The following is a 27,381-nucleotide window of genomic DNA, read 5'->3' as shown; positions in this document are numbered from 1 at the left end:
TATCCAAGGGCTGAACACCAGCTCAGGGATGGAAGCAGCACAGCTGTAAACTGGAGGATTGGATGATGATTCCCCAACAGAAAAGCAAGAATTACATGCCAGAAATAGAGGGTTTGGGGCAGCCTCAGCAACAAGCCAGTCCAGTGGACAAGGTTCAGTGTGGACTGCTAATTCTAGACATTGAGAGATGTCACATTTTGTAACTAGACTGTTTCTCAGTAAAAACAGTTAAGATACTGCATTTATTGTAATTTTAAATATTGTAATTAAAATGACAAGGCATGGGAATAGTTTGCTTAAAAATGGGAGGCTAAAGATCCAAAGAATGAAACAAATAAAGCAGATGATGTGTTACCTGGAAGTACCACAATATATTTTCTTTTCTTCTGCCTACCCAGGCTGGTTCCTGAAGACCATGGTTGTCAGTGTCTATACTGTCATCTTCCTAAGCAATTTTTGAAAGCGTGGAGCTCACAGAGTCCATTAGAGAAAGTGAAATTCTGCACTACAAACACTAAATAAACTGTATTTAAATATGTTTTTAAACCAATCTGAAGAATTTATAGGTGAAATTAGTTTTGGAGGTATCTCGGCTCACGCAAACGTGGTAGGTCACCCTGCACACTTCTGGCAATTGTGACACTTCAAGGTAGCCCAGCTGCAAGTAAACAAGATTAAATGCATCATACATGATGCTCACCCTTTATGCAGCAATTTTTATCCATTAATCCAGTGATAGTTCACAAAGGTTGGTGAAAATATTTACATTTTCATTTTAAGCAACGATGCGCAGAGAGGTTAAGCCATTTGTCCAATGTCACATAAAAATGCAGCTGAAGCCAAGGACAGACCAATTTCTGAGAAGCAGTGAAGCACAGATACCTCACCTCAATTCACTGACAGCTCTGCCATCACATCACAACCATTCCTAATTGATTGGAGTCACACTTTACCCAAAAGTCAGTAGATAAAGAAATAGCAAATGATTTACCTCCACATTTCACTGTCCATACTGTGCTTATTCCCTTCCCTGGTATGCAGACCTGTCCCAGGCCAGTGAGTTACACAGCCATCAATCCTGTCCACTTGTGTACACATGCTGGCTCCTGTTGATTTTTCTCATTGATTACATGGACACATCACAATTTTGTGAACACAGCCCAGTCCAGCAGAACTTTGACTGCCTGACAGCTCAGACCAAGCCATGGGCTACTATGGGTTGCATATCCTCAATTCCACTGTGGCACTGTACCTGGAGCAGCCATAGCCAGCACAAGGGTACAGTCACACACTGGCCTCCTAAATCCTACTTGGATTTGAGAGAAGCTGCACTTGTGGTGATTTGGTGAACGAGTCAAAGCTTTGGGCTAAGAGAACACGTAAAAGACTGGACAGAGTCACATATTGGATAGGCTCACCAGAAGCTCAGGAACAGATTTGTTTCCTCTAAGGCCACAGACTGACTGCAAACTCCTCAGAAGCCAGTTGTCTTCAGCTATTTTTAGGGCAGGATGTCCAGATTTTCCTCAGGAAACGCATGCCAATCTTCAGCAAGAAGTCAATAAAAGAACTGGGTAATCTTTGCAGAATAACCAGACTGTGACAACCCTGCACGTGGATGTCTGACACCAGCACCATCTCCTTTAATGAGCACTTCTCAGCACTGACAGACACCAGAAAATTCCCCAGCACTGAGTGAGCAGCCCCTTAGACAGAGCCTGGCAGCAGGCAGGCACAGCCCCAAGCTTCCAAACACTGCTCTCCAGCCAGCCTTTGCTCCAAACCAAATCAGGGCCCACAGCCTTTATCTGTCAGGGCCTCTCAGATTCAAATACAGCTGGAATTTCTGTTCCATGAGCAGACTGGATTTGTACATTCTTCCTGCTTTGTGTCCTCTGGAATTTGCCCACTGGAATTCTCCCATCCTTGCATTTTTCTCCCTTTTTCCTTGCTGAATAGATACTCCTAACTCATCCTGTATTACAGAATCCAAGGGTCCTTTTACTGCAGGAGACACAGACTCTTCCATCAGATTCCTGGAGAAGAGAAGGCTCCTGCAGGAGACATCATTGCAGCCTTTCAGTGTATAAGAGGGCCTACAAGAAAGATGTAGAGAGACTTTTCATCAGGACCTGCAGTGGTAAGACAAGGAGTAATGATTTTAAACTGAAAGAGTACAGCCAACTGCACCATTAAGGGTTCAACTTTTCATTATTCTGGAGCTGTGAGCATTGATAGGTCTTGTATTTTGGACATATCTCTCCTGTATGGCATTCACATGGAGCCAGGATCCATCAGTGATCTCTGCTCACAGCAGAACTCAGCTCTGTCATGTATTTGTAACTTACCCCTGCTCCTGGCAGAGACAGAGGAGGAACTCCAGTTAAGTCAAGTCTGTTTGTAGACTGGTATCTTAAAGTCATGATGATTACATGATCACATTGCTTTTCTGTTAGACCTCTTGTTAATATCTACTAATCAAACCAGCTGATTAATTTCAATCAAGTTGGAAAATGAAGCGTAGGTCTCAAAGATTATCATCTTTATAGGGACTTTATTAATAGATTCAGATGACAGCTTGTATGAGAGAGCTCTGAATTGGCATCCTCACTGAAGGAAAGCAAATTCTGTGCACAGATCCTGTTTGGTGGTGGTCAGAGATGCACTGACAGCCCAATCAGAATACCTATATAGCTTCAAGCACAAACCAGAATCCCTGTTAGGCTGGGTCTGGAATTGCTTGTGAGAATGCTTTTAAACACAATTATTAGTTGCAATTAGTGGCATTAGAGTCATGGATTGGTTGTGCTTTTCAGGTTCTCATCTCAGAAGAGTACTGGGAGGTAATCAGATGAGGCACCAGACCAAAAGTTTGTGTAATACTAAAGTAAAATAGAAGAGAAAGAAGTTACAAGTCCTGAAACGTTACTGTGAGGATTCAGACTGGAAAGATGGAGATCCTATTGATGACATTATCAAACACCCAAAAGATATAGCTGGATAGCTCTGGTTTGACAATTGCCTATGAAATACTTTGCACTTAAAATACTGCTTAATCTCTAGTCAGTGGAAGCAGTCACCAAAAAGTGTCACTCCTGCTTGGGAGGGAAGTGGTCAGAGGCTGAACTCACCAACAGCTTTTTCTTCCCTAAGCTCTGCCCCATGTCCTGCTCCCTTTCTGAAGGAGGATTTCAAAGGCAAAGAAAAACAAACCACATTTCCCCTCTGGTTTTGGTGCTGCCAAAACAGGTCTGCAGGGGAGATTCTGTCACTGCTCTGTTTGCAGATGTAGAAGCAAAGATGGCCAGATGACCCTAAATATAGGAACAGAGCAGAGAACAGATGTCCTTCTCCAGGTCACACATTACCTTTTCTGGTCTCTGTACCTGGGACTAGCAGCACCCATCACCCTGGGCCACTTGACCTGAATTCCAGGCAGCTGCTGAGTTACCACTAGACCAGAGGGTAAGAGGAGAGTCCTCCTTATGTCATTCCTATGAAATATGAAAAGCATTTTAAAGAAACTCAGATCAGATATTCAACAAAACCACCAAGTAGTACCCACCATGATGAAAAATCAAACTTAAAATGTCCCATGAGATTAGGAAACTCATGAGCCCAAGAGCAATGACTTGATAGGAATGCAGTACCATGCCAAAAACCTTGGAGGGGGAAGAGAGAGAGGAGCGTGAGCAATTGTCACATGTTAATGGAAAAACTAATGTCCTCCCAGCTCCTGCATAAACCCACACCAGATAATCCCAGAGGAGAGCAGAGCTTGAAATTTGAAATGTGAAAGTCACAAAAGTTCAAATTCTTACTGAGGATTAAATTGGACTTTTTATACTGACCAATAACACAGCACCCCAAGAGACACTCTAGAGGGCCCAGAGGTTAAATCAAGATCTGTTCTACTCTGAAGATTAATGTTCTTCTATCTGGAAATGTCCCAATATAAAATGTGTGTTAGCCTCAGACACATTTGGCTGCCTTGGATTCGAAGTTCAGCTATTGGTGCTGACGATCAGCAGCTGAGTTTCCAAATTTTAAGTCCTTTACAGCTTTGTGAGACTTTTCTGCCTCAGAGATCAAAAGAAAATAAACTGTCCCAGCAGGTACTAAAATATTACAGTGCCCCTTGCAAGATCTCCCTGCTGTTGCCCAAAGGAGGAACAGGGCACTGCTCCCACTCCTCCTTGCAGAGCTGCTGTTGCATGTGGGGAAGGTCTGGAGTGCTTTGGGTTTTGATAGTTCATCCAGTACCCTTGGAGCACAGCTCTGACAAGATAATAGAACCTTTTGGAGGGATTCTTTGGAAAGATCAAGTGAAAACTGAAACAGACTTTGATCTTTGCCAGAAACAGAAATTGTATATTCATAGCAACCCTCTGCCATATTTATTTGCTTCTCTCTTCTCTCACAGCCCCTGAGAGAGAACTGCAGAAACCACTGGAAGTAAATGAGAGGAAGGAATTGAATGTTCCTGTGCAGCAAGCACAAGGAGGATTCACCCTGTATGAGAGATGAGAGGAAAGTCACTCAGATGACTCAGTTGTCAAGACTACTTCCAAATTATTGCGACATTTAAAGAGGAGAAACGTGATTCTGACAAAAGTGATATGAAAAATAAAATCCTCAGAGCAGAGAGTGCTATGACAACACAACCTCTGGAGAAAGAAAATTCTTTGACCAGGACTTTGTAGAGACATCAGGTGACTCTTAAAATCGTGACTGTTGTTGCAAGATCAGCATTAATTGTGAAAACTAACTAGCTCTTCTGTGATTTTATTCCACATGAGCCAAGAGAGGAACAAAATATTGATTGAGTGAGCTTCAGGGTTTATTTATATAAGGATCTGATTGCAGGTTCATTCTTATGCAAAGCAGAGAAAGCTTTTTCAGCAGGCATTTTAAAAAATCAGATCTAAAAATAACTTTTTGCTTTGGCTTTCCTTGTAAAATGCCTGGGAGTGCTTGCTCAAGCTTCTTCCTTTAGTAGTCACTAAGAAAGCAAGAACCATATCGAGGAAATCCCTGACACTTCCAGTAACTTCAAACTGAAGATGAGTTTGCTCTTAACGGGAACATAACTGACCCAACTGAGCATCAGTAAGACAAATATGAAACTCGTGCCCATTTCTGATTCTCAGTTGAAAGCACACCCCAATACAACTGTCTGTATTGCTTTGAGCATGGAATATTTTTCCATATATACATGCACTCCTGGGAAGCTTTGAAAGCTTAAATTTTTTAGTGCTGTGTCTCCAGGTCCTTCCTTGAAGCTGTTGTTGTTTCTGGTACCACATCTTTCTGAAGTTGTAAAAACAAACCCAGGTGCTGTATAGGAGTAAAGCCAGGAGGAGTGACCCAGCAGTCATTTTTGAAAGAGCCTTGACATCCCCCAGAAGGAAAGCAAATGGTGACCTTTGAAAGGCAGAAGAGCAGCTCCCTAAGCCTCTGTCTGTGACAAACAGGAACACATGATGAGGGAAAGCACCTCTGCATATAATATTGTCAGTTCATTAAAAACTCAGATGTAACTTTTTGATAAAAAAGGCAACCTACACTTAATAGCATTTTACATGAAATGCTTTCAAAATCAAAACATAGATTTTTTCATAAACAGCTATACTGGGAGAAGCACACAACCTTGTGTGGTGTGATAAAACTAAGCAAAACCACATCTCCAGACCAGAAAGTGCCATGAAGAACAGTCTGTAGTGTATAAAACCAGTCCTAGGTCACTCTTAGCATACATCCATACTTACAGTTCATAGCCTTGCTCCTATCTGGCTGTTTATAAAATCCTTTTTCTCCCTTTAGCAAGCAGCACCACACAAGGCTGTACACAACAGAATGCAATTCTAGGATAATGGTATCATTCTGTTTTCCATGGGGACTGTTTCAAATTGTTTTCTCTCAGGAGAACAGAGTGAAGAATCTCACCATCAGTACTTCCTTGCAAACACTTCTGCTCTTTTTGAAAAACCCACAACCCATTTCGGTGCAGAGTAAAAACTCAGTACTAAGCAGCTGAAATAAATTCTTAAGAGTAAAACCACTCATTTCTAAAGCTCTTAGTGAAGCAGCTTAAATCTGGTATGAGATCTTGAAGTTCTTACTGCATACAGAAGACTGGGAATTTGCCATTCTCCTACATAAAAAGAAAGCAAGTACACCCAGGAGTAAATCTTTGTGGCCAGAAACAGGCAGGCATGCTGCAGTGCAGGCTTCCACAACATCTGCTCTACAAACCTAATTATCCCTCACTGCACAGATGCAAAAGACATCTGAAATGTTGGCACTTGAGACACCCAGATAATTTCAAGTCCCTTTAAAATTAACTTTTTTTAAAAAATGAAAAGCCATGCAGAAGTATTTCTGTTAGTGATGAACAAACTCAAAGGGAATATAATCTGGTCCCAGCTCATTCTATTATCACATAAATCACATCTGTCCCATATGAGTGTTTATTCTTACTGCTCCTTAGACTCAGTCCTCAGTGAGATGATCTGAAACTCTGCTAATACAATCTATTACAATGCAGCCACTTCTTCATGATTTGGCAGCTCTTTCTGAGTCCAGAGCGCAAAAACCTCATTTAGTCTTAGCAGAAATACAGAAGTCCTAAAATCTAGATAAGAACATCATTTCCAGAGGGAAATGTTAAATTAAGCTCACTTTCTAGTAGCTACAAGGGCACTGGTGGGCACTGGTCCAGCTACTGGTGGCCCTCTTTTTTGCAGATTCCTTCTTCAGAACAAATTACATGTGAAATTTGAGAGAAGTTTTAAATGGGTTTACAGACACAAAGTCAGCAAAGAAACATATATAAGTGAGGCTGAAATATGTGGCTGTACAAAAGCAGACAACTTAAATTATTTAAGAAATAGTATCCACAAATCTCTTTTCTCAAGTGAAGACATCTTTCTCTCTTTGTCTCTGAGGAACTTTTATTCATCTCATTGCTCTTGAATTTTCACTAGCAGTCAAGTGGCAAGCTGCCAAGTAACTCACAGTTGGCTGGAAGCATGGTCACCTCCAAGCTAATTGATGCCACAGAACTTCCCTCCAGGATGCCATCTGGGTTGCATTCAATATTCTTACTGGATTCAGAAGTCCGTCCCTCTAAACTTGAAAGCTGCTTCTCTTGACCAAATGCCAACTTGCTGATTTTGTTTGCAAGCACACACATTTAACTAAACAGCAATACCAAGCTCCTGTTCTACTCTTTTGACCATTTATCGACTACACTATTCTACAAAAATAAAGACAAACCACTTCCCCATCTCACAAGAGGGCAGATTGGGAAAATGAGAGCTGAAGGAGGCTGTCAATGAAAGCTTACAAAGGGCTTTTATACCAAGTCCCTGCCCCTGCCTGATCAGGCACATTTTAATACAGCTAGGTACCCTGCCCTCGATGCATACCCTCAATGACTATAATGAGAATTCTTGCCTTCATTTTTAAAACTAGGCATTTGCAGAATAACCTTAGTATTACTTTTGGGGCCTATCCGCTCCACTAACAATCAGACATGTAGAGAGGCATTTTTACTTTCCTATTTCTACTTATTGCAGCAGAGAAGCACCTTCATGACATGCAGCTGCACCCTCCCACGTCTCTGCATAGACAGCAGGAGTTTCCTGCATGCAGCCAATTCCATGGAAAATACCAACAATAAGTAAATGCAAAGGTGAGGAGCCAAATCACACAGGTTGACACTACAAGCTCCCTGCAGGGAGGCACTTTTCCAGTGAAGACCTGAGGACAGAATTGTCCAAAGCACCCAAATGACCCTTCAGCAGGCCTGGCCCTCACCTGCCAGCTCCCCCTGAAAACTTTCCCTGGATTGGCCTTCATGAGCAAAGATCCTTGCAAGAGCAGTACAGATTTACTCTACAGCCACCTCCCTAGAAATTCTTTGTAATAGAATAGATTTGGCAGGACTGAGTCACGATTACCTGCTCTTCATCTAGAGGAGAGACAGCATGCTGGAAAATTCCAAGGCAGTTTATTTGACTGTAATTAGACATAATGCTGTTGGAACAAAAGGCTAACCTGGCAAAAACTCATCAAAGCAAATCTCCATCAAGTTCATACACTTCTAAACAAGTGCACAGCAGTGATAGAGATGGAAAGTGCCTACTCACATTTGGCAATTCTTCTTGCCCATTTTTGCAGTCAAACAAAAGAATCTGGAAGTGTTTTAGTACCTATATATTACAGGAAGTACCTATTATATTACAAATATACTGGAAGTGTTTTACTAGCTATATATTACAGGAAGTACCTATTATATTACAAATACACTGGAAGTGTTTTAGTACCTATATATTACATGCAAATCCTGTTAATGTTACCTGAGAAATGGTACTGAAAAAGCAGGATGAAAGTTGCATTACTGACGTAACAGAATTAAAGAGGTTTACACTGACTCACTAAATACCCACACAGCAACAATAAACTCTAAACTCACCAAGAGTTCTGCTGTGCAATCTAATAGCCTGTAGCTTAGCAGGAAAAACCACCTCTCCAAATGGCTCAGAGTTGGAGTGTTCTTGCTTTGCTTTTTTTTTGTCAGTTGAATATATTGCACAATAGCTAAACCAGAACATGAACTTCAAGTTTTTTCATAAGTGGATTAAAGCAATAATATTGAGACTTTCCAAGCCATATTCAGCTGTGGATACAATATTGTCAGGCAGGGCAAGGAGCTTTAATTGGGAATACTCAGCCCAAGTAATAATTCTATATGTTGGGACAGAGTAACACTGCTCATATTCCTCGGGTCTATTCCTGCTGTGACAGGTAACACTGCAAACTGTGAGTCAAGCCTGGAGAAATTTTAGCTGCTGTGCTGTTCAGGGCAAGGTGAGCACCACAGGCACTGGCTAAGTCAAAGCCACAATGAGAATTCTCCTGCCATAAGCAGATCCTCAATAAAATTTAAATATCATGTTAACCTTGTGATCTCCTGCACTTCTAGACTTCCTTTGTGAAAATTCAGGCCTACACAATGCACCTGTACCACACTGAGAGCTCTGGGTCTTTCCGGTCCAGAAAGAAGAGAAACCTGAAATTTAGCACAGGAAGAACTTGCTTTAGCCACAGAATAACACACCATCCACTGGAGCAAGCTTGGCCCCTTCCCCAAAGAGCAGAGATGCAAATGCAGACTAAGCAGCCTAAGAGAGCAATTTTACACCTTCCAAATTGAAAGCAAGATTATTAAACTAGGAGTCTCACAGACTAAAATATGCCTGCAATTGATCATTCCTTCAGCAGGACACTGGGAAACACAAGCAAAAGAAGTACTGGAGACAGACTGAATGGTCAATAAAATATGGATGGTTTCTATTTTCATGGCTTGCCAATAGCAAGTTCTCACACAACATTGTAGCTGGGGGATGCATGAGATCAGGAATGGAATGAAGCTGTACTTTCACCCCTAAAACAGAATTAGAGAGCAGTTAATCCTCACTTGGAACAAAACAGTGGTCCAAGGCCAGAACTTGTATTGTAGCTCCACAATGATTTTCTATGCACTTCTGGAGGCTAAAAGAAAGACAGGGTAATACCCTGGTGAAAACCACTGCAGAAAACATTTTGTGAACACCACAGGTCTGCAGCCATTGATTTTTGAGTTTGCAAAGGTTTCTTACTGTCAGTTGTGACTATTTGTAACTATGAAGGAACAAAGATCCCTTGAAATATCCCCTCAAATTCACGTTTTATCCAGCATATTCCCATGCCAACACTGTTCCCCTCACCATTATTTCACAGGCTCAGGAGACAAAATGTACGCGAGGTGAAGCTCTGGCTGGGGAGGGTGGCCCTGTGGAGAAGCCCCGGCCAGCTCAGCTATGTGGACACAGCCCCATGCTCAACAAAGCCAGCTAGGGCTCTTCTCTTGGCAGGACCTCATGGACCACACAGATCCATCTCCTTTCAGCCCTTCTGAGCCCACAGCAGCAGCTTTTCCAGCTATGAGATGTCAATCTCAACAGAATACGCCAGCAGGGAGAGTCAGGTCTGTGCTCTGAAGCTACAGAGCCAAGTTTTGTCAGCAATCTAAAATAACCAATCAGCATTTCCTCAGAGACTTCTGCAGCAGCAAGATCAGACTGAGCCCTCACACAGACAAGATGTTTTCTCTCTTCAACTTTCACCATCAGAGAACGGTGCTGTCCGCAGATTAAAGTAATAAGGAACCCCCAGCAAACATCGCAATTAATTAGAGCGGAACACACGGCAAATATCTTCCCCAAATCCCAAGACACTCATCATGTAGCATTTTGGATTCTAACAGCATGAGTGAAATGAGATCCTCCATCTTCCACTTCACATCCAATAAGAAATATAACTCTCTCACACACAGAGTCCTAATAGGTATGAATCATCTCCTTCCCATCTACTGACAAGAATTTATCCAGTGTAAGGCAGTGAAACCTCCATCATTCTTGCATGTCAAAGTGCTGTAAAAATCTCTGCTATTATAAAAGCAGAGGAAAAAATCCAACACAATGGCAGATAATCCCAACTGATTACTGTAGAAAAGTGACATTTACACATGCCCTTTTTCTATGAAAAAGGTCAAGCTGATGCACCAAAACGCTTCATCTACAGGAAATTCATCCCCAGCCACCTCCAGAAAAGGTGATACAGCTCTCGGGTGTACCTCAGTCACAAAAAACGGCCATAAATTAAATTAAGGGAATTCCAGTTTGTTGGTCTGGATCTCACCAGGTTTGTTTATTCCTCTCAGGAAACCTAATCCCACATGGCTTCAGTAGAAACAAGTAGCAAGGAGAGAACCCTTTTCAAAAACAACACAACAAGATTTTGCCCTAAACCCCTCGCTGAATATGTTTCTAATGCCACATTCAAACTCACACTCCCCCACAGGAAGAAAAAAACACTTTTGTAGGAAGGGGGGAAATTAGGTCCTGTACTTGGCTGCCTTCCTCCCCCTCGGTGCTTTTCACTGTCAGAGAAGCATCTTTTTTGCATTCCAAAATTAACCCTGTGATATGATGATGAAGCCTGCACAACATGGCTCAGAAAAGGAACCAGTAAGCAACAAAGATCACTGCTCAACCCTTATTATTATGGACAACTCACTGACAGCTATCCAGCCTGCTTGGAAAAGGAAAGAAAGCATTCTACGAAAAGGATATTTTAGTTTCAGGTTTTCTTGAAACACTCCTCTAGTGTACTGAGCAGGCAGGGATGAAGCTGCCAGGGCAAGAGCCCTGTAAGCCAAGGACTCCATAATCCCCAGCACAGCCCTGAGTCTTGCTGCAAGAATGCAGCATCTCCCATGGTGCTGAATATCTTAATCCTGACCTTGAAAGCTGGAGCATCAAAACTGTTCAGTGACAGCAATGGCTTTTGTTCTGTGATCACACATCTCTCAGGGCATTGCTTGCCAGTGCACCTCCCAGTGCCCAACAGCCCTGAATTGGAGTCAACAGTAGGCAGGTGTGGAGCTCCACATCTTGGAGTTGGAATCTCCAACATTTGTCACCCTGGCAGCCTCAACCTGCATTTCAGTCTCAAAATATAAAAATACTGTAAATTAAGTAATTAGATCTGGCCAAAGTGAACCTAGCTGCTTCTTGCCAGCTGAAGTACAGCATTTGTGCAGGAATTATTAATCCCTTCTACGAGCATTAACACAAATAAAGGCTTGCAATATTCACATGGTTGTATGCATAATCAAATGTGAAGAAGTGCTGCAGCTCTCAGCCAAGCTTTGCAGAGTTTCCTGCAATGCCTGAGCGAGGGAAGGTGTTAACAAAGGCTTTGTGCATTGCTGCTGAGGATGGGCACTCTGTGAAACAGAGCCATGAGAATTAATGGCCCAACTCATGGGGAAAGACTGGAAGAAGAGCAAGGCAATAAGACACTGTGTGCAAGCCTGAGAAAGGCTCCATATTGCTCAGGCATGGGCTTGTCCACAATCATGGAGAAAAATTAAATACCTTATCTATAATTTCCCCTCTAGAAAAGGGTGTCCCAGGATTTCTCCCCTGCTCTACACTCACTCTCTTTGAAGTGCTATGCCACAATCAAGAGACCCTGCAGTCAAGAACTGGACAGATATGATTCTTTTCAACACCTGTCAATGCAGCTCCTTAATCCTAATTTAACTTCAGGGATCAACACACACACTGGCACCTTGGGCAAATACACATAACACATTATTTTATAAAAAATAGGACAGATTTCTGTGTTAAAAGAGCTCTTGTGAAAAGGTGGAACAGAAATCATCCACCAAAGAGCTTGAAGTAAAGCAATTTCAACACATCAATGTGATTCTGGCAGAGATTGGTCCAGAGGTTCCCTCTGAAACTCCTTATTTACCAGGTGCCAAAGAGCAGTTCCCATATAGGTTACACATCCTAAATCACCTACAGAGCACACCTTGTGCAAACTTCAGAGTTGTGCAATCGTATCTTTGCTGTTTTACATGAGAAAGGAAGAAGGAAGAGAGTAATAAAATAAGCAATAAAAAATTAAGCTCCCTCAGTTATCTTTGTTCCTTCCAGAAAAATGATATGTCACTAATAATTTATGTAGGAATGGGTACACAGGTGATAAGTTCAGTAGTTTGTGCTCAGATAACAGCAAGGTGTGGGCAGGAGGTGAAGGAGGCTTGAATGAAATTTAAAAAGGAAAGAGCTTCTTTACCAATCTAAAAGTATGGTGTACAGTCTGACAACAGGCACTTTTGGCCAGCTGAAGAAGTGGCTGCAGTGATGTCTGTCTGTACACAGGCTATGCTTCAGGATCTGCTGGAATGTACAAAAATAAAGTTCATTTTGGAACACAAAAATATTATGCTCCTTCTCAAGCACCTGTATTTTCTGTGTCCAATACTAAATACAAGAAGTGAGACATTTGAAACATTTCTTGCACTTGACCATCGCTAAAGTTTTTGAAACAGTGAGTTGTCTTAACACTGGGGTTTTTTTGAATATTTTACAAACTGTATACGACAAAAGCAAAGGCTAAATCCTTGAGCAGTCATTTAATCCAAGGAACATGATTATCTGTGCAAAACAACATGATAGAAGATCTGAAAGAAAGAAACTGGGGACTTTCTTCATGAGTCACTAATGTCCACAATGAGTTGCTGAATCACTCTACAGCCTTGGGCAGAGGGTAACTTCCCCAAGCATCAATTTTTCACATTCCTCAGATAATACTTAGCCCACTTTCATGGGAAGATTCATAGAAAGCTGAACTGCTAAGCAGCCACGGGATGACAAATGTGTAATGAGCGTAACACAACCACACAAACAAGAATAGAAGCTCTGAGTTACAGAGGCAGGAGGTGTATTTCTTGGCCTATATCAGTCAGCACTGACATTTGCTATCAAAGAAACTGGGCCATTTCTCTCTGTTTATAAGTAGCTCTATAGATCAACTGTGATTCACGATGAAAAGTCTACAGGAACAGTTGCAAGTTTCTTTTTCTTATTCTCAGTGCAAGTATATTCACTACTCCTGCTGTAGTTGATTTTTACGGTCTTAACTACTCCCTGGATCTCACAGAGTGCATCATAGCTGGATGGAACACATCCAGTAAATCTAGCAATGTTTACTGATATACAATCACTGCTCAAACAGCAAGCCAAGCAGCTGGGATCTATCGTAGGAGACTCATGCAACACATTTGGAAAGATGCCTACAACCTTACTCACCTAGATCAACAAAAACAGAAAAAAGCCAAAGAAATTAATCCCATTCACACATGGAAAGCAAAGACAGACAGAAAACTTCAACTGGGTAATGCAGAGCAGGACAAAGACAAAAAGTTTAATTCACCCCTTGAAATGAAGCAAAGTATCACCTCAGTGTACATCCCACTACACATTACATATCAAGGATGGCAGCATGAAAAAAGTATAAAACAAGGCCAGTTAAAATAAAATACAAAGTTAAAACCTGGAACTGGAGCAGTTATCTAAATGAGGGACATAGTAGAGTTAAAAGTTTACTGTCAGTTGTACACACCAGTTTCTTCAACAATTATTTTAATTGATAAATATATGCTACATGTAAAGAAAAAAGTCTTCAACAATGTAACACTTCAAATTTAACCAAAATCAAGATAAAATTTCCACCTATTACTATGAATTTTCAATACACACTTTCACTCCTTTCACTATTTTGCAAGTAAAAGAAATGACACCCACAGAAGATACAGAAACAAATCAAGAACTCAAGAAAAAGATAAAGAAACTTACAGCAGGCAAAATTCTCACTCAGGATGGAAAAAATTCTGCAGCATTAATGAATTCAATGTTAAATAATATATCTATCTTTAAAAAGTAATCACAACAGCACAGAGAGCAGTTGCCAAAAAGAGCCCTTCTGGTTCTGAAAGTACAGGACTGTGTTCCTGCTGCCATGGAAACTGAGTCCCTCATTGCTCTGGTCCTGGTACAGTGCCACACATGCTCTCAAGCATTTAATAAATATTAATAATGCATTAAATAATATTGAAGTATCAGAAACAGAACATCTAAGGAAAAAAAATTGGCAATAAAACTCACTTTACATGGCTGCAGCCCAAAGGCTTGTAAGCCTTGCTCCAAGCCAGCTATAAATCCTGTTCTCTCCTAGCTTCTAACACTTGCTCTTGGCATTAAGTGTGAGGTTAGACTGACTGCCAGGCCTTAGCTTGGGCTGAAAGAAACCAGGAAACCTGGAGGAAAAACTGAAACCCTTCCACTTGTCCAACAGGTACCTCTGCAAGGAGCAGTTGTGTGTGTTGAGCACTGGACTGGTAGGCAGGAGGCCTCATTTCTGTTCTTGGCTCAGCTGCTGACTCTGGTACAGCTGAGTCACTCTGGAGCAGAAGAGCTCTAACACCATTTATTCACCTCTTCATGGGGAAAAAGGCACAGTGCTGCCAGATCTGCCACAGTTCTGGGAAGAAAAGTCATGGGTCTTGCCAGGAACAGAAGCACAGTCTACCAGGGCATCATTACTATGGCAAGAAACAGGATATCTCACCCTGAGAGGCCATCAGTGACAGAGCTCACAACCCTGCTTTAAAAATCTTCTGGCTTCTTGCACATTAAAATCTGGCTTTTGAAAATATTTCAGTGTGCAAGGGTTTAGTTTTATTTTTCAACTAGCTTACAGTACTATTGTAATTTCTAAAGTCTAATCAGGTTTTTATCACTTGCATTTCAGACAGAATTTCTTACAGAGTAGAAAATCTGCATTAACTTTGTCATAGGGCCTTTTACCCTTTTCTCTTCCCTTGTGGGTATCTACATATTATTAATTTTAACAGAAAATAGAGTTAGAAAAATGACATTCAACTTTTCCAACACTTCCTGCACATGCACCATAAATAAGTGAGGGTTTCCCTTTGGCTGAAAGCATCTGTCTGCCCTGGGAGCAGAGCACACCAGAGCAGGCAGACTCCTTTTCTGCCAAGGACATGCTACTGCACAAGACAACAAGCAGCAACCCACATCTTCATCTCCATCACCCAAACTCAACTTACTGATTTGTTATCCTGGGCAAAGGAAAAAATGAAAGAACAATTGATTTACAGCATTTTATAAGGCAGATACAGAAAAGTGTAACAACACAGAAAAGCAGAACTGAGCAACAGCATGCTTTGAGAGCATCTTTGAAATTACCAGGGAAAAGCTGCAGGAAAATGGGAAAGCTGTAGAGAAGAAAAGGACACCAGTAAAAGGATCAGGAGAACTTCACACCAAATAAATCCTACCACAAATGTATCCCTAACAGAACATCAGTCTCTGAGGCACACCAAAGACATGGTAGATTTGTCAGTGAATTCAAAAAGCTGATGGTATTGAAAAGGCCAGCAGAAACAAAAGCTGGGAGTCTGCTGAGGGAATCAATAATGGTTAGACATTTTCAGGTGTAACAGAGTGTTTAATGGTCCTTTAGGTGCACAATGGAGTCATGAAAGCTTATTATTTCTAGCACTGGCAATCTCTTAGTGTAGATGTATCAAATAAATGTGTTGACCAACACATTACACTTGGTTCCTCTGGACTCATAATTGCAATTTGAATAAACTTTGGAACACTTTCTGATTAATATTAAATTATCCTAAGTATCTTCCACTCTTAACATCAATCAGTTAGAAATCACATCTCTAACCTGTGCTAAGCCTGGGTCTAGAACCCTGCAGACACAAGAGAACTGGTCTGCATTGACTTTTCATAGAATCACAGAATGGTTTGGGTTGGAAGGGACTCTAAAGACCATTAGTTCCAAACCCCCTGGCATAGGCAGGGACACCTTTCATTAGACCAGGTTGCTCAGAGCCCCAGCCAGCCTGGCCTTGAACACTGCCAGGGACGGGCAGCCACAGCTTCTTTATCTTTATATATTAAAATGCTTTGGATGAAATTTACTTACCCTGGCTCAACATGTAGAATATGCTTCTATCCTCTGAAATGACAGCTCTGAGCTCTCTGATAAACAAACCAAGTCATGTTGGTTTCAACTGCACTTTCATAATTTCCTTCTTGAACTAAATCATTATAAACACTATTCCCATTCTCCTTGACCTCAGGAAAGTTTTTCAGCTCACAGCTCATTTCTGTAACTGTATCTAGAGCAACTCTCGTGCCTTCTTGCTGTAGCACAGCAGCACTCCATAAAACCAAGTTCACTTCCCTCAGTAACCATGTCCCCAGTAGCTCTTCAAGCTCTCTTCTGCCTTTTCAGTGGTCCCATCTCAGTTCTCTCTTTCTTTCCCAGACTATGAGCAGGAGTAACAGCAAATCAACACCTTCTGGAAAGCAGTCTGCATCTAGACTGCTTAATAAATAAAACTGCATAAATAATATTGCTCAAGAAAATGTCCCAGGAAATAGGGAAATGGAGAAGGCCATGTGCTTAAAACTTGATTTTCTACCTAAAAGTTGCAGCAGGTTGCACTAACAAGGAAGATAATCCAGACACCAAAACCATGCAAGTTATTTTTTTTCAGAGCAGACAACAAGAATGAAAAATGAAAATAATGAAAAATGAATATAATGAAAAATGAAGATAAATGAATAAAAGCATTCACTGTGGAACACAAGAAGTCAGTAAACTGGTTTTGAGCATAAGCTGGACATGAATCCAGTACAGACCAGGACAAGCAGGCAGCAGCCACACAGAAAAGCAAACAAGTCCTGCCTCTCAACACCAGTCTTCCTAGTGCTTCCAGTTTTGGGATAAGCATGCAAGCTGGCCACGCAACACAGTTAAAATGTCACTGACACAATCAAGAGCATATGACCGTGCATATGTCAAGGAACCCTAAATTCCACGTGGTGACATGCACAGGATCTCAGGGGGGCAGGCAGCAATCACTCAGCATACAGGACACTGGCTCAATACGAAACAGAAAGAGAAATTGGAGCAATGCATAACAGAGGACAAAAAGTTATAGAATACATGTGGCATTGTGAGTGCCTGCTGTGTCACTTGGTCACGCCCCAAAAGCTGCAAGCCTGGCACAGCATTACAGTCCTGCACTTCAAAGCCACCCAGACCACACTTAACTCTGCACAGGATCCAGAATTTAGTTTTCAAATGGGCTTTTTTGATATGTTTTTACTCCCAAATTCCAGCTCTAGTGAAACCTAAACTGAAAAGCATAGAGACCATGAGGCTGCCTCCTGGGCTTCCACACAGGCAGCAGGAGTCAAACTCTGCAGACTCTCTGTACAAAGCCAGTGGAAGCACTGGAGTCCTTCTTCCTCCCAATTGCAAAGGAAATGGGTCTCAGCTACACAGCACCTTCTGTAGCCACAAGGCAGGCAAGGGCTGAGTAGGGGAGGTTTGCTGATGCCACATGTTTACCCTGCATTCTGTACACATGGGAACAGCTTTTGAAACAGTAACTCCCTTCAGACTGCATCTCATACCTGAGGCAGCCTCAACCCTGTCTATAAAATATCCCCATGAGCAGTCCTCACCAGCAAGCAACACCACAGAACGGATAGCAGTGCAAAGGTGGAAAATGGAGCTTTAAACAAGAAATAGTAATTCTGCATTTGGCTGTGTCCCCCTGCAGGCAGGTATTACAAAGCTGAAATGGTCCTGCAGCTTGTGTTTAATTTTAGGAAACTGGTAAAGCTACTGATTGCTTTTTGCAACTACACTCTTTGCCACATTTAGTGTCATTCAACAATGAAACACTTAAGCAGAGATCCTCCAGTCTCTTTTGCCCACACTCAGGTCTGGGTTAAAATAAATCATATTTACATCATAAAAATAAAATCAAACAGCTATCAAAGTAAGAGCTCCTATTTTGCATCAAATATATTACATCTCGCAGCTGTTTGCAAGGTCTTCCTTGTTTTCTGCTGGCTACAATGGCAAGCAGGAATAAACTTGTAAAGCTGGGGAAAAAGCCTCCAAGAGCCACTCCCCCTTCAGAACAGCACTCTAGGATTTTCCCTTCTGGGTGATGTGTCACACAGAAGCAGCACTCTGAACATGCAGCACATGCATCCCTAGCCTGACCTGGCTTTGCAGCCTCCACCTTTCCTGAGGGAGACACAGAAAAAAGCCAGTATCCCACATTTTGAGTATCTCAGCAAAGAATGCTTTTGCTAAAACACTGTTCCTCAGAAAATGGACATTGTTCCCACTATAAAAGTAGCTTTGATGTTTTATAAAGTTGCTGCTGTACCATGGACATTCCCCCCCCCCCCCAATAAAAGTAGCTTTGATGTTTTATAAAGTTGCTGCTGTACCATTACAAAAAATGTCTTGATGACTGTGTATCTGCAAGCATTGTCTGAACCAGCTTGTAAGAGTCTTTCCAGTGTTTCCAAAGAGGAAAATGTATCATGGAGAAGGACTAAAATGCATCAACAGAAATCACGTTCAGAACTGCCCTGGGGCCCTGCCCTCATTGTATGGACCACATTTAGTACAGACTGCGGCATTGAAATCTCTAAGTTGTGACCAGGATTTTGTTTTTCCAGGCCTACACAGACTGGACTGAGCCCAAGCAAACCCTTTTGCATAGAGCACAACAAACAGTTTTAGGACAGGTTTAAACTCTGCAATAGGTACCCAAGGTTTCTAATTCCAAAGCTTAAAATTTGATTTCCCCAGCAGTACAAACAATGTAACTTCCACTGGTTATCTCTCCGGAGTTTAGCTTCCTTTCCAAAGATACATTTTAAGGAACATATCTACTCCCTTTTTATCTTCCTTTCCTCAAAATGGTATAACTTTCTGAAAACATGACAGCAAAACAGCATCTTCATATTTAGACAATCTGTTTACTGCTTTATTTTTATATATTTCTACAATGCACACAAATTAGTGTCTCCTCCTTCTCTCTTGTTAACACTTCACAGGTCATGTGCCTACACACAAACGAGCACCGTCTCCTCCCTTCCTGGCAGCCTCCTTGGCTACCATTCTTCTGCTAGCCCAGAGACCCTGTCCTGGAAAAACCTAACACACCATAAAAACCAGTACTGCCTTCAGGTCCAGTGTTTGCTGTACCAACTCACACATCGGTCCTATGGTAGATAAATTGAACTACCAGCCACAACAGAAAAGGATTACTCCATTGAAAGCAAATGCCAAGGATGCAATACACTTTGATTACTGAAACATTCTCCTAAGAATGCAAAACATGATGTCAGCAAATCATGGGGGCTCGGAGGATGGGGGGAAACAGCTACAGACAGGGGACACAACGCAAAGGGAACACAGATAAAAGCAAACAGATAAAAATTCAGTCTTGCACAAAGACGATTTCTAGTAGGAAGCTCACAGAGTCCTGCCAAAAAAAAAAAACCAACTCTTTCCAACTTTTTAAGATACTCTTGGTTACAAAATTTTCCAGTGTATTAGACCATCTACCACAAGGAATTGGTTTCAGAAAACAATTCTTCACACCATAAAGACCATCCTGTCTCTTTAAAAATGGAGAATATACACAAGCAGCAATAAGCTATTACAAATACATTACCAGCTCTGGGAAAAAGAATCATCAAGTAATTACAGAGGTTATCAGGGTCCTTATCAGTACTCACTGCCAGCAGGCTACCTGCATATTCATTTCCCTCTCCATCACCACTCTGGCATGCTGAGTTTTCCAAAATAGTTTCTTCTATTGCATATGTTCATAAAATAATTTTGAAATAAATATCTGTTTATTATAGCAGCGAAAACAGAGGTGGTATCTAGAAGCAAAAACATGGAATGTATTTTTTCACCCAGTGAGTAGAGCTCGAAGCATTCCATATGCTGAAAAGCAGTATGCACTTTCAAAATTAAAGTGTTCAGAACAATTTAAATGAGAAAAATGTGCATGACAAATGTAATTTTTGTCTTTCAGCCTGCTTGAAGAAGCAACTGCAGCTCTCTATTTATGAACTAAATTAACAGTCCATGAGCAATTTCTGTAGTCTGACTCCCAATCAATAATAAATGCCAAATACAGATTAAAGTGAAGAACATATTTTTACCACCCCCAAAGCCAGCAACTATAAAACCCCTCTGAAATAAACCTAAATCAGATGCAATAAGCATTCTAACACAGCACAATCCACACTGAGCTGATGTTCAACAGCATGTTGTTCTACAATCTCTCTTCTGACAAAATGCTCAGAGGGTTGCTTATAAGGAGAAAATAAAAAAGCAGCCCAGAAACTGAGCCCCTCACTCATTCAGGGCAGGAGCTCAGGACGCAAACCTACTCTTCTGTGTTGAGTTCAGGTCCAGAATCCGTTCAAGATGCTCCTCCAGCCACGATCCCAACCTCCGAAAAGCAGCTCCAAAAGCACTGCCCACAGGTCACCTGAGCTCACCAAGCCTTTGGACCACAGTGCACAGAGGTTTTAAATAGAAGGCTTCAAGAACACAATTATATATCTGCTCAGAGATTCTCAGTTCTTCCACACATTACTGTCTCTCTTGGGAAACACAGACACTTCTGAGAAAACTTTCCCAGTTACGGCTACACAAGAGGCCACGGTAGCTCTCAGCTACCCCCAGCATCCCTGAGTCATTTGAAATTTGAAACATTCCACATCTAATTTGCCTCTAAATAGTGCCATTATAATTCCTATAAAAACCATTTCTATATCTCAATTAATGCTGCTAACTCCCCAGATCATAAAAAATATCACACATAAAGCAAATCAAGTCCTCTGAATAAAGACAGCAACCAGAAAGAAATGTTACGGGGTGTTCACAGGGAATGTCTTGTTACAATTTTAGAGTTTGGGAATCCCTGCTCTCCTTAAACTGATCTACTTAGATTTCACTCCAAATATCACCAGACAGACTTACATGGGAAGATGTTAACAGGAAAATCATATATGGAAAAACACATAACCAGTGACCTTTCTTTTTGTGATGCATTCACTGGGTCTATGAGCTTTGAAGAGTTCACTCACTAAATGCACATTCTGTGCCTGTTATTCTACAGAGATAATTCAAGAGATGTGGTACTTGCTACAATATTTGCAATTTTAAACTACAAATTACAGATGCTTCTCTTCAAGATTTAGGCTCTGTAATTTCTTTTACAGATGCTTCTTACACTCCATGGCTGAGACAAGTTCTCCCAGGTTATCAGAAGCTGTAAGCAAAATAACAGCCAAGTTATAACAGCACAACCCTACAAAGTACCCAGAGTTTATGGGTTTCCACTGACACGCACCAGGGCCAAACCACAGAAGGGACGAGTGCCATTTTCTCAGGATTGGAAGTATAGATCTTGCTCTCTCTTCCCTTACACTATGAAGGAATTAGTGTTAACGGCTGACACTGCCAAACCAAGCAGTGCTACCTGTTTATCTGCCTTGTCACCCTGACTGCAAACATATTTAAACACAAGATTCACATCCACCGCACATCTTGTAGGATAATTATGAGTAAGAAACATTTCACATGAGCACCTGTCACTAAGGTGCCAAGAACGGGCTCTTCGGGGGTTTAACATCTCTCCCAACTGCCCCGAGGACACAAACTGCGCTGTTCCTTAGAGGCGCTCTGAGCAGAGACGTTGCTGGAGGCGAGGGACAGCAGAGGGAGGGCAGGGAGCTGCCAGGTGACGGCTGCCGCCGGACTCATGTTGCCGCGCGGCGCTCCGGGCATCCCGGCCGGGCCGGGCCGGGCGAGCCGGCAGCGAGGAACCGCTGCCCCGCGGCGCCGCGTCACGGATCTGCTGCTCCCGGCAGCCAATCGGCGCCGCGGCCGGGGACGGCGCGACTTCATTCATTCATTCATAAAAAAAGAGGCGCAGCGCAGCTGGGAAGCGCGCCCTTCCCGGCACCCCCGCCCCGTGCGGGGCACGGATACTCACGGCAATCCGCCTCGTCACTGTTATCCGAGCAGTCGTCGTCCTCGTCGCATTTCCAGATGGCGGGGATGCACCGCTCGTTCCGGCACTGGAACTGATTCTCCTCGCACTCCTTGACGGCGCCTGCGAGACACGGGGCCGCGCCTGGGTCAGCGGGGCGCGCTCCCACGGCCGGGCGGCGGGGGCATCCCGGGGCCGCCTCGCCGCCCGGTCCGGCCGCGGACAACCCGGGCAAGACGCCGGGAGTCGCCGCCAGCCGAGTGAAGGCTGCGACTGGGCTCGCCAGGAGACAGCGGCTCGGTGCGGGACTGGGGCTGGGCTCGCTGGGTCACAGCAGCTCGGTGCGGGGCTGGGGGAGACGCGCTTCCGCGGGAGAACGGCGGCGATCCCGAAGCTGCTTTGTGCAGGGATAAAAGGGGCCATTCCCGTGCTTCCCCGCATTGTTTTAAAGGCGGAGGGAAAAGGAGCCTGGGAATAGAAGATGGTTAAACCCGAAACACAACAGACAAAGAAAAATTATAAAGCGCAGTGATGCTGGGACCTCCTGCGCATCCGTTGCCGAGGCAAAACGCACCGACACCTGGGGCGCGGGGCGGAAAAGGTACCGGCACCGTCCCGGGAAAAGGGACCTGACCCAACTAAAGTTGAGGGCGGGGGGAGAACGGAGCAAATCTGCTTTACAGACTCGGTGCCGCGCTGCTCTGATGAGGCACAAATCCCCTCTGAAAGGGATTAAAGGTGGCAGCTCCTGTCACCAGCTCTCGGGCTGCATTCGCCCGCTCGAAGAGCTTGCCCGGCCCCCGCAGGTCGCAACCCCCGAGCGTGCCCGGCCCTCCGCAGGTCCCAAACCTCGCGCAGGGCACCGGGGCGAGCGGACATCCGCGGCCGCACATCCCGGGGAGCCCGTGCCGGCAGGACGCTCGCCCCCTCCCCAGCAGCGCTGAGGCCGGGGGACCCCGGCGCTGAGGGAGAGCGGCCGCACCGCGCCGGACCCACCTTTGCCGAGGTGCAGCTTGAGCAGCAGCAGCTGGAGGAGCAGCAGCCGGGCGAGCGCTGGCCGGCACATGGTGCTCGCTCCCTCCCTCGGTGGCAGCGCGCCGTGTGCGGGGTGCGCGCAGCCGGCGCGCCGCTCGCTGCCCGCCCCGTGCCGACTGCGGCCGGCGCCGCCCCCGCCCCGCCGCGCCGCCGCCGTGACGCGCCCCGCTGGGCGGGCCCCGCTCGGCTCGGCCCCGGAGAGCGCGGCAGCCGCTGGCATCCCGCCTCCCGGAGGAGCGCCAGAGGGACACCTGCGGGACATCTCCCCCGGCAGCCCGCGGCCACCGAAAGGAAGCCCCGCAGATGGCACGGCCCCGCGCTCCCAGGCCGGGCTGGTCACCCCGGAGCTCTCGCTGGGATAGGCGGGCCTGGGCCCTGCTGGGTCTGCGTGGGTCAGGCCTTCAGGTCCCGAGCCTCCCTCGGTGGCCCTGTTACAATGACAGCCTCATTCACGATCTTAATTTTATTAAGCCAATTAAACACGTGGGCTCCTTTAAAATGCCTCGAGTCACAAATTATGTGCTCTCCTCATTACTACAGATCTCCCACTGAGGGGTTTCATTATGACCATACTGATGTGGTCATCTCCACTTAATTGTATTAAAATTAGTGAGACAAGTACCAAGTATGCTAAAGGTGGGCACCTCTCTTCGTAAGGACTGCTTACCCTTTCTACTTCCTAAGCACATGTGGTCTGATCAGTAATAACAAATGGTTTCCAAGCTATCAGGGGCCTTATTTGTCACTCCATTTGCACGGTGCTGATGAGAACGCAATTCACCGTCTTTAATTAACATCACAACCTCCTTCATACAGTCAGGATTAACAGTAGTTCAGTAACAGTATTATGAGAAGATACTTTTCAAGAGTAACTTGAATCTATCATCACAACAGAATTAACATGATTATATGTGGAGTGTGATTAAAAAAAAAATTGAGCGCTAATTTTACATAAACCAGTGTACCAAAGCTTTTCAGTTTCACAGCCTGAAATGCCATTGACTTAAGAACTGGGCTGCCATTTAAAAATGTACGTGTGTCTTTAACAAAAATTTTGCAAGTCATTAGTCAGCAGTGCCACTAATGCGTTTGAATCATGTGAAGAGAAGAGCTAATCATTGAGCTATTCCACCAGCAGCTTATAGAGTATTAACAATTTATTCAAGCCTGTTTGAACAATTTTTAGCATGAGAAATGTAGCGCATATTTGTGTTGGCTGCATCAATGTGATAGATTACAATAATTGCTTAAAGCAAATGAGGTATTTATAATGCATTAGGTCAAATTTCTCTTTTTTAAATGTGTCAAAACACAGATTTATAAAGCTACTGTAATTCATGGCCTCATTCTTCTCTTCTATAAGTTAGTTTATTAGTTGAAATTGGAAGTGGAACCAAAGGCAATAATGAAGCTATCTGGTACAAAACAGATGTGAGTGTGCAGAGCATCAGTCACAGCAATGCTCTGATTCCTGATGGAAATTTGTTTCATTTAAAAATCAACCAAACAGTTGTTTTGGCCTGAATACCTCTCATAGGAAACAACACTAATGAGATTTTTTTGAGTGAACTTCTCTGGTGACACCTGAGCAGCAGCAATTTCAAGAGCCTTCGCTGACCAGCCATTGTAGGGCTACTGGTAGCCTAGTACCATCTTGTGGACATATGTGTCTCTGAGGAATTGCAGAGGCAAGAAGAAAACTGTAGGTGCTATGGGAGAAGTAGATTGGGCAAAGGAAGCCATTTGTATGAAAGAGAAATGAAATATAATTTCATCCATCATGTTCCAGTAGTTAAGACTGTTCATTTACTTTTTAATTTACCTCTGTGGTTTATTGTGTCTAGTTGGTCACACACCACTGCACATTAAACAACAAATCACAGATCAGACACCCACTAACACAGCAAGGGGGTACATCAAAACAATGAAATGTTCTTTCTAAAGAGCTCCATCAGCCAGCTGTCTGTTGTTTGTCATCCATACCATACTTTTAATCTATTTTACAAATTATTTTTATAGTTCAATTTTTTTCTTAACACAGAACCCACACCTTGTTTCCATATTTACATGTTTCAATGATTGGTCCCTTGGATCCATACATTTCTCATGCTAACTGCAGCTTATATATCAGAGAAGTCTCTTCAGTGTCAGGATGAATAACTGACCCCCTGCACCCTGGATTTTCTGCAGGCTTGTGTACACCCTACACGAGGTTCTGTGCTCCCCCAGGTGTGCAGATACCCTCCCAATCACAGAGTGGGAACTGAATCATTCAGAAGCATGTGAAAAGTGATGCACCAAACTTATTTTGGTGGAAGTTCCTCTGGTGTTCCCAGTTTTTGCCCACTGTGTGTACACTTCTCCTTGTTTTCCAGAACACCACTGCACAGGTTCAGACCAGGAGTCCATTTTGAGCAATGTGCTCCAGGCATTCACACCTGGTGTGCAGTATGTGTGCAATGCCCAGGAGCATTTCAGTGTCCACAGGGCAGCCAGGAGGCCACAGAGTTGCTGTGCAAGATGAGGTGACACAATGCCATCCACCTTGACTTAGAGAAAGGCACCAGATTTCACCTAATTTAACACTGGGAGCCTGGGTGTGATGGTGCCAAGTCAGAGCAGAGTCCCTGCTTTTTTACTCCACACTCACAATCAGGAGTGTCAAGAAGCTGAGCACCTTCCCTGCCCTGTGACCACTCCTGGAGAGCAGCCCCCAGGGAAGAGAGCTCTCAGGAATGGAACAATGATGGGTGCTTCATTATTTCATCAATAAAATCTTTGCTAAATTAAAAAAAAAAAAAAAGTATAATGACAGGTGAGGGAAGAAAAACAACAGGAAAACTGGGAAACTCTTCCAGCCATAGAGACCAAGTTGCTGAGATATTTGTGCTACTGCCCCTTCATCTCCCTTTTCCCCAAAACAATTTAATGCCTTTCTACAATTTATTTCTTTTTTCTTTCAAATAGATATTTAAGAACCTGTTCTCCTCTATTTGTATAATAACCTTTGAAAATATGCCCTGTCCATTGGCTGACTTTTTCAGTCTTGTCTTTCAACTAGACAATCCTTCAATCCTGTCACGGCTTTTAGAAATGCTAATGTAATATGTTTTGCAAAAAGATATTTAAATTAAACCTTTTAACTCAAGTTAGCTGAACCAATGCACGGCTGACCACATCCCTTTAACTGCCAACTGATGTGTTAGTGCCCACAGTACTATTTACATTTTAAAGTAAAATTTTCTTGCCAAAACTACTGTGTTTTCAACTATACATAATGTTGAATACTACATTGAAAACTAAAATTTATTTTCTGCTGCTTTTACTGAGGAGTATAAATACAGGTTCATTTCGGATCAAGACTTGTCCTTCAGATTCTTACACAGCTCCTGGTTTTTACCTGCTTGTTCAAAGTAACCGACAGTTCTCACAACCTTCCTTTCTCCTTTTGGGAGTCACAAACCTACTTTTGTTTGCACATTGTTTAATCTTAAATTTTAGAATGTTTTACTTACTGTATTTAGTCTTTTGCTTTTGATGAATTTCTTCAAAATCAGCCCATTTTAAACTGCACAGAAAAGTTTCTTCTATTTTTCCTCTTTTCATAGTTTCCCTAGACTGATTTCCAATTTTCCCAATGTAATTTTCTTAAATCCTTCCACTCCTGTCCAGGTAGCTGTAGGAATTTTCTTTAACTCATGCATTTAACCACATTCACTGTAGCATCAATGGTCCTTAACAGTCGCCATTCTCATCTGTCTCTTTGCAAGGGCACTTTAATGACAGGTGATATTATTTTTCATTTGCACAAATCCCTTTTTACTTGTGTGAAAGCAAGTTAGGGCTCTTAATTCTTTAGTTTGGGGTTCTTTTCTTTCCTTATTTTTTTTCCAATTCACATATTTATTTGCATCTGACTAAATGGTGTCTCTTTGATCTCATTTTTCTATGCTTTTATTTTTGGAACTTTCATTGTTTAAAAATGCTTTGTTCAATGTCTTCTATAA

At 43.0% G+C, this 27,381-nt stretch overlaps 1 protein-coding gene across 1 annotated transcript in view; it reads right to left on the bottom strand.

The window, feature by feature from the left end:
• The window catches only part of LRP8 (LDL receptor related protein 8), a 169,763-nt gene extending 146,343 nt beyond the window's left edge, over positions 1–23,420 (bottom strand). Inside the window, exons 1-2 of the mRNA XM_084210968.1 lie at positions 23,336–23,420; positions 22,343–22,462 (exon numbers count right to left, since the gene is read on the bottom strand). Coding sequence (XP_084067094.1) covers positions 22,343–22,462; positions 23,336–23,405 — 190 coding nt within the window. The 5' untranslated portion in view covers positions 23,406–23,420. The remainder of the gene's footprint in view (positions 1–22,342; positions 22,463–23,335) is intronic.
• Between the last annotated feature and the right edge of the window lie 3,961 nt (positions 23,421–27,381).

This window comes from Fringilla coelebs, assembly GCF_963513975.1.
Source record: "Fringilla coelebs genome assembly, chromosome: 9".
Lineage (NCBI taxonomy): Eukaryota > Metazoa > Chordata > Aves > Passeriformes > Fringillidae > Fringilla > Fringilla coelebs.
This window is presented reverse-complemented; position numbering and strand designations above follow the sequence as displayed.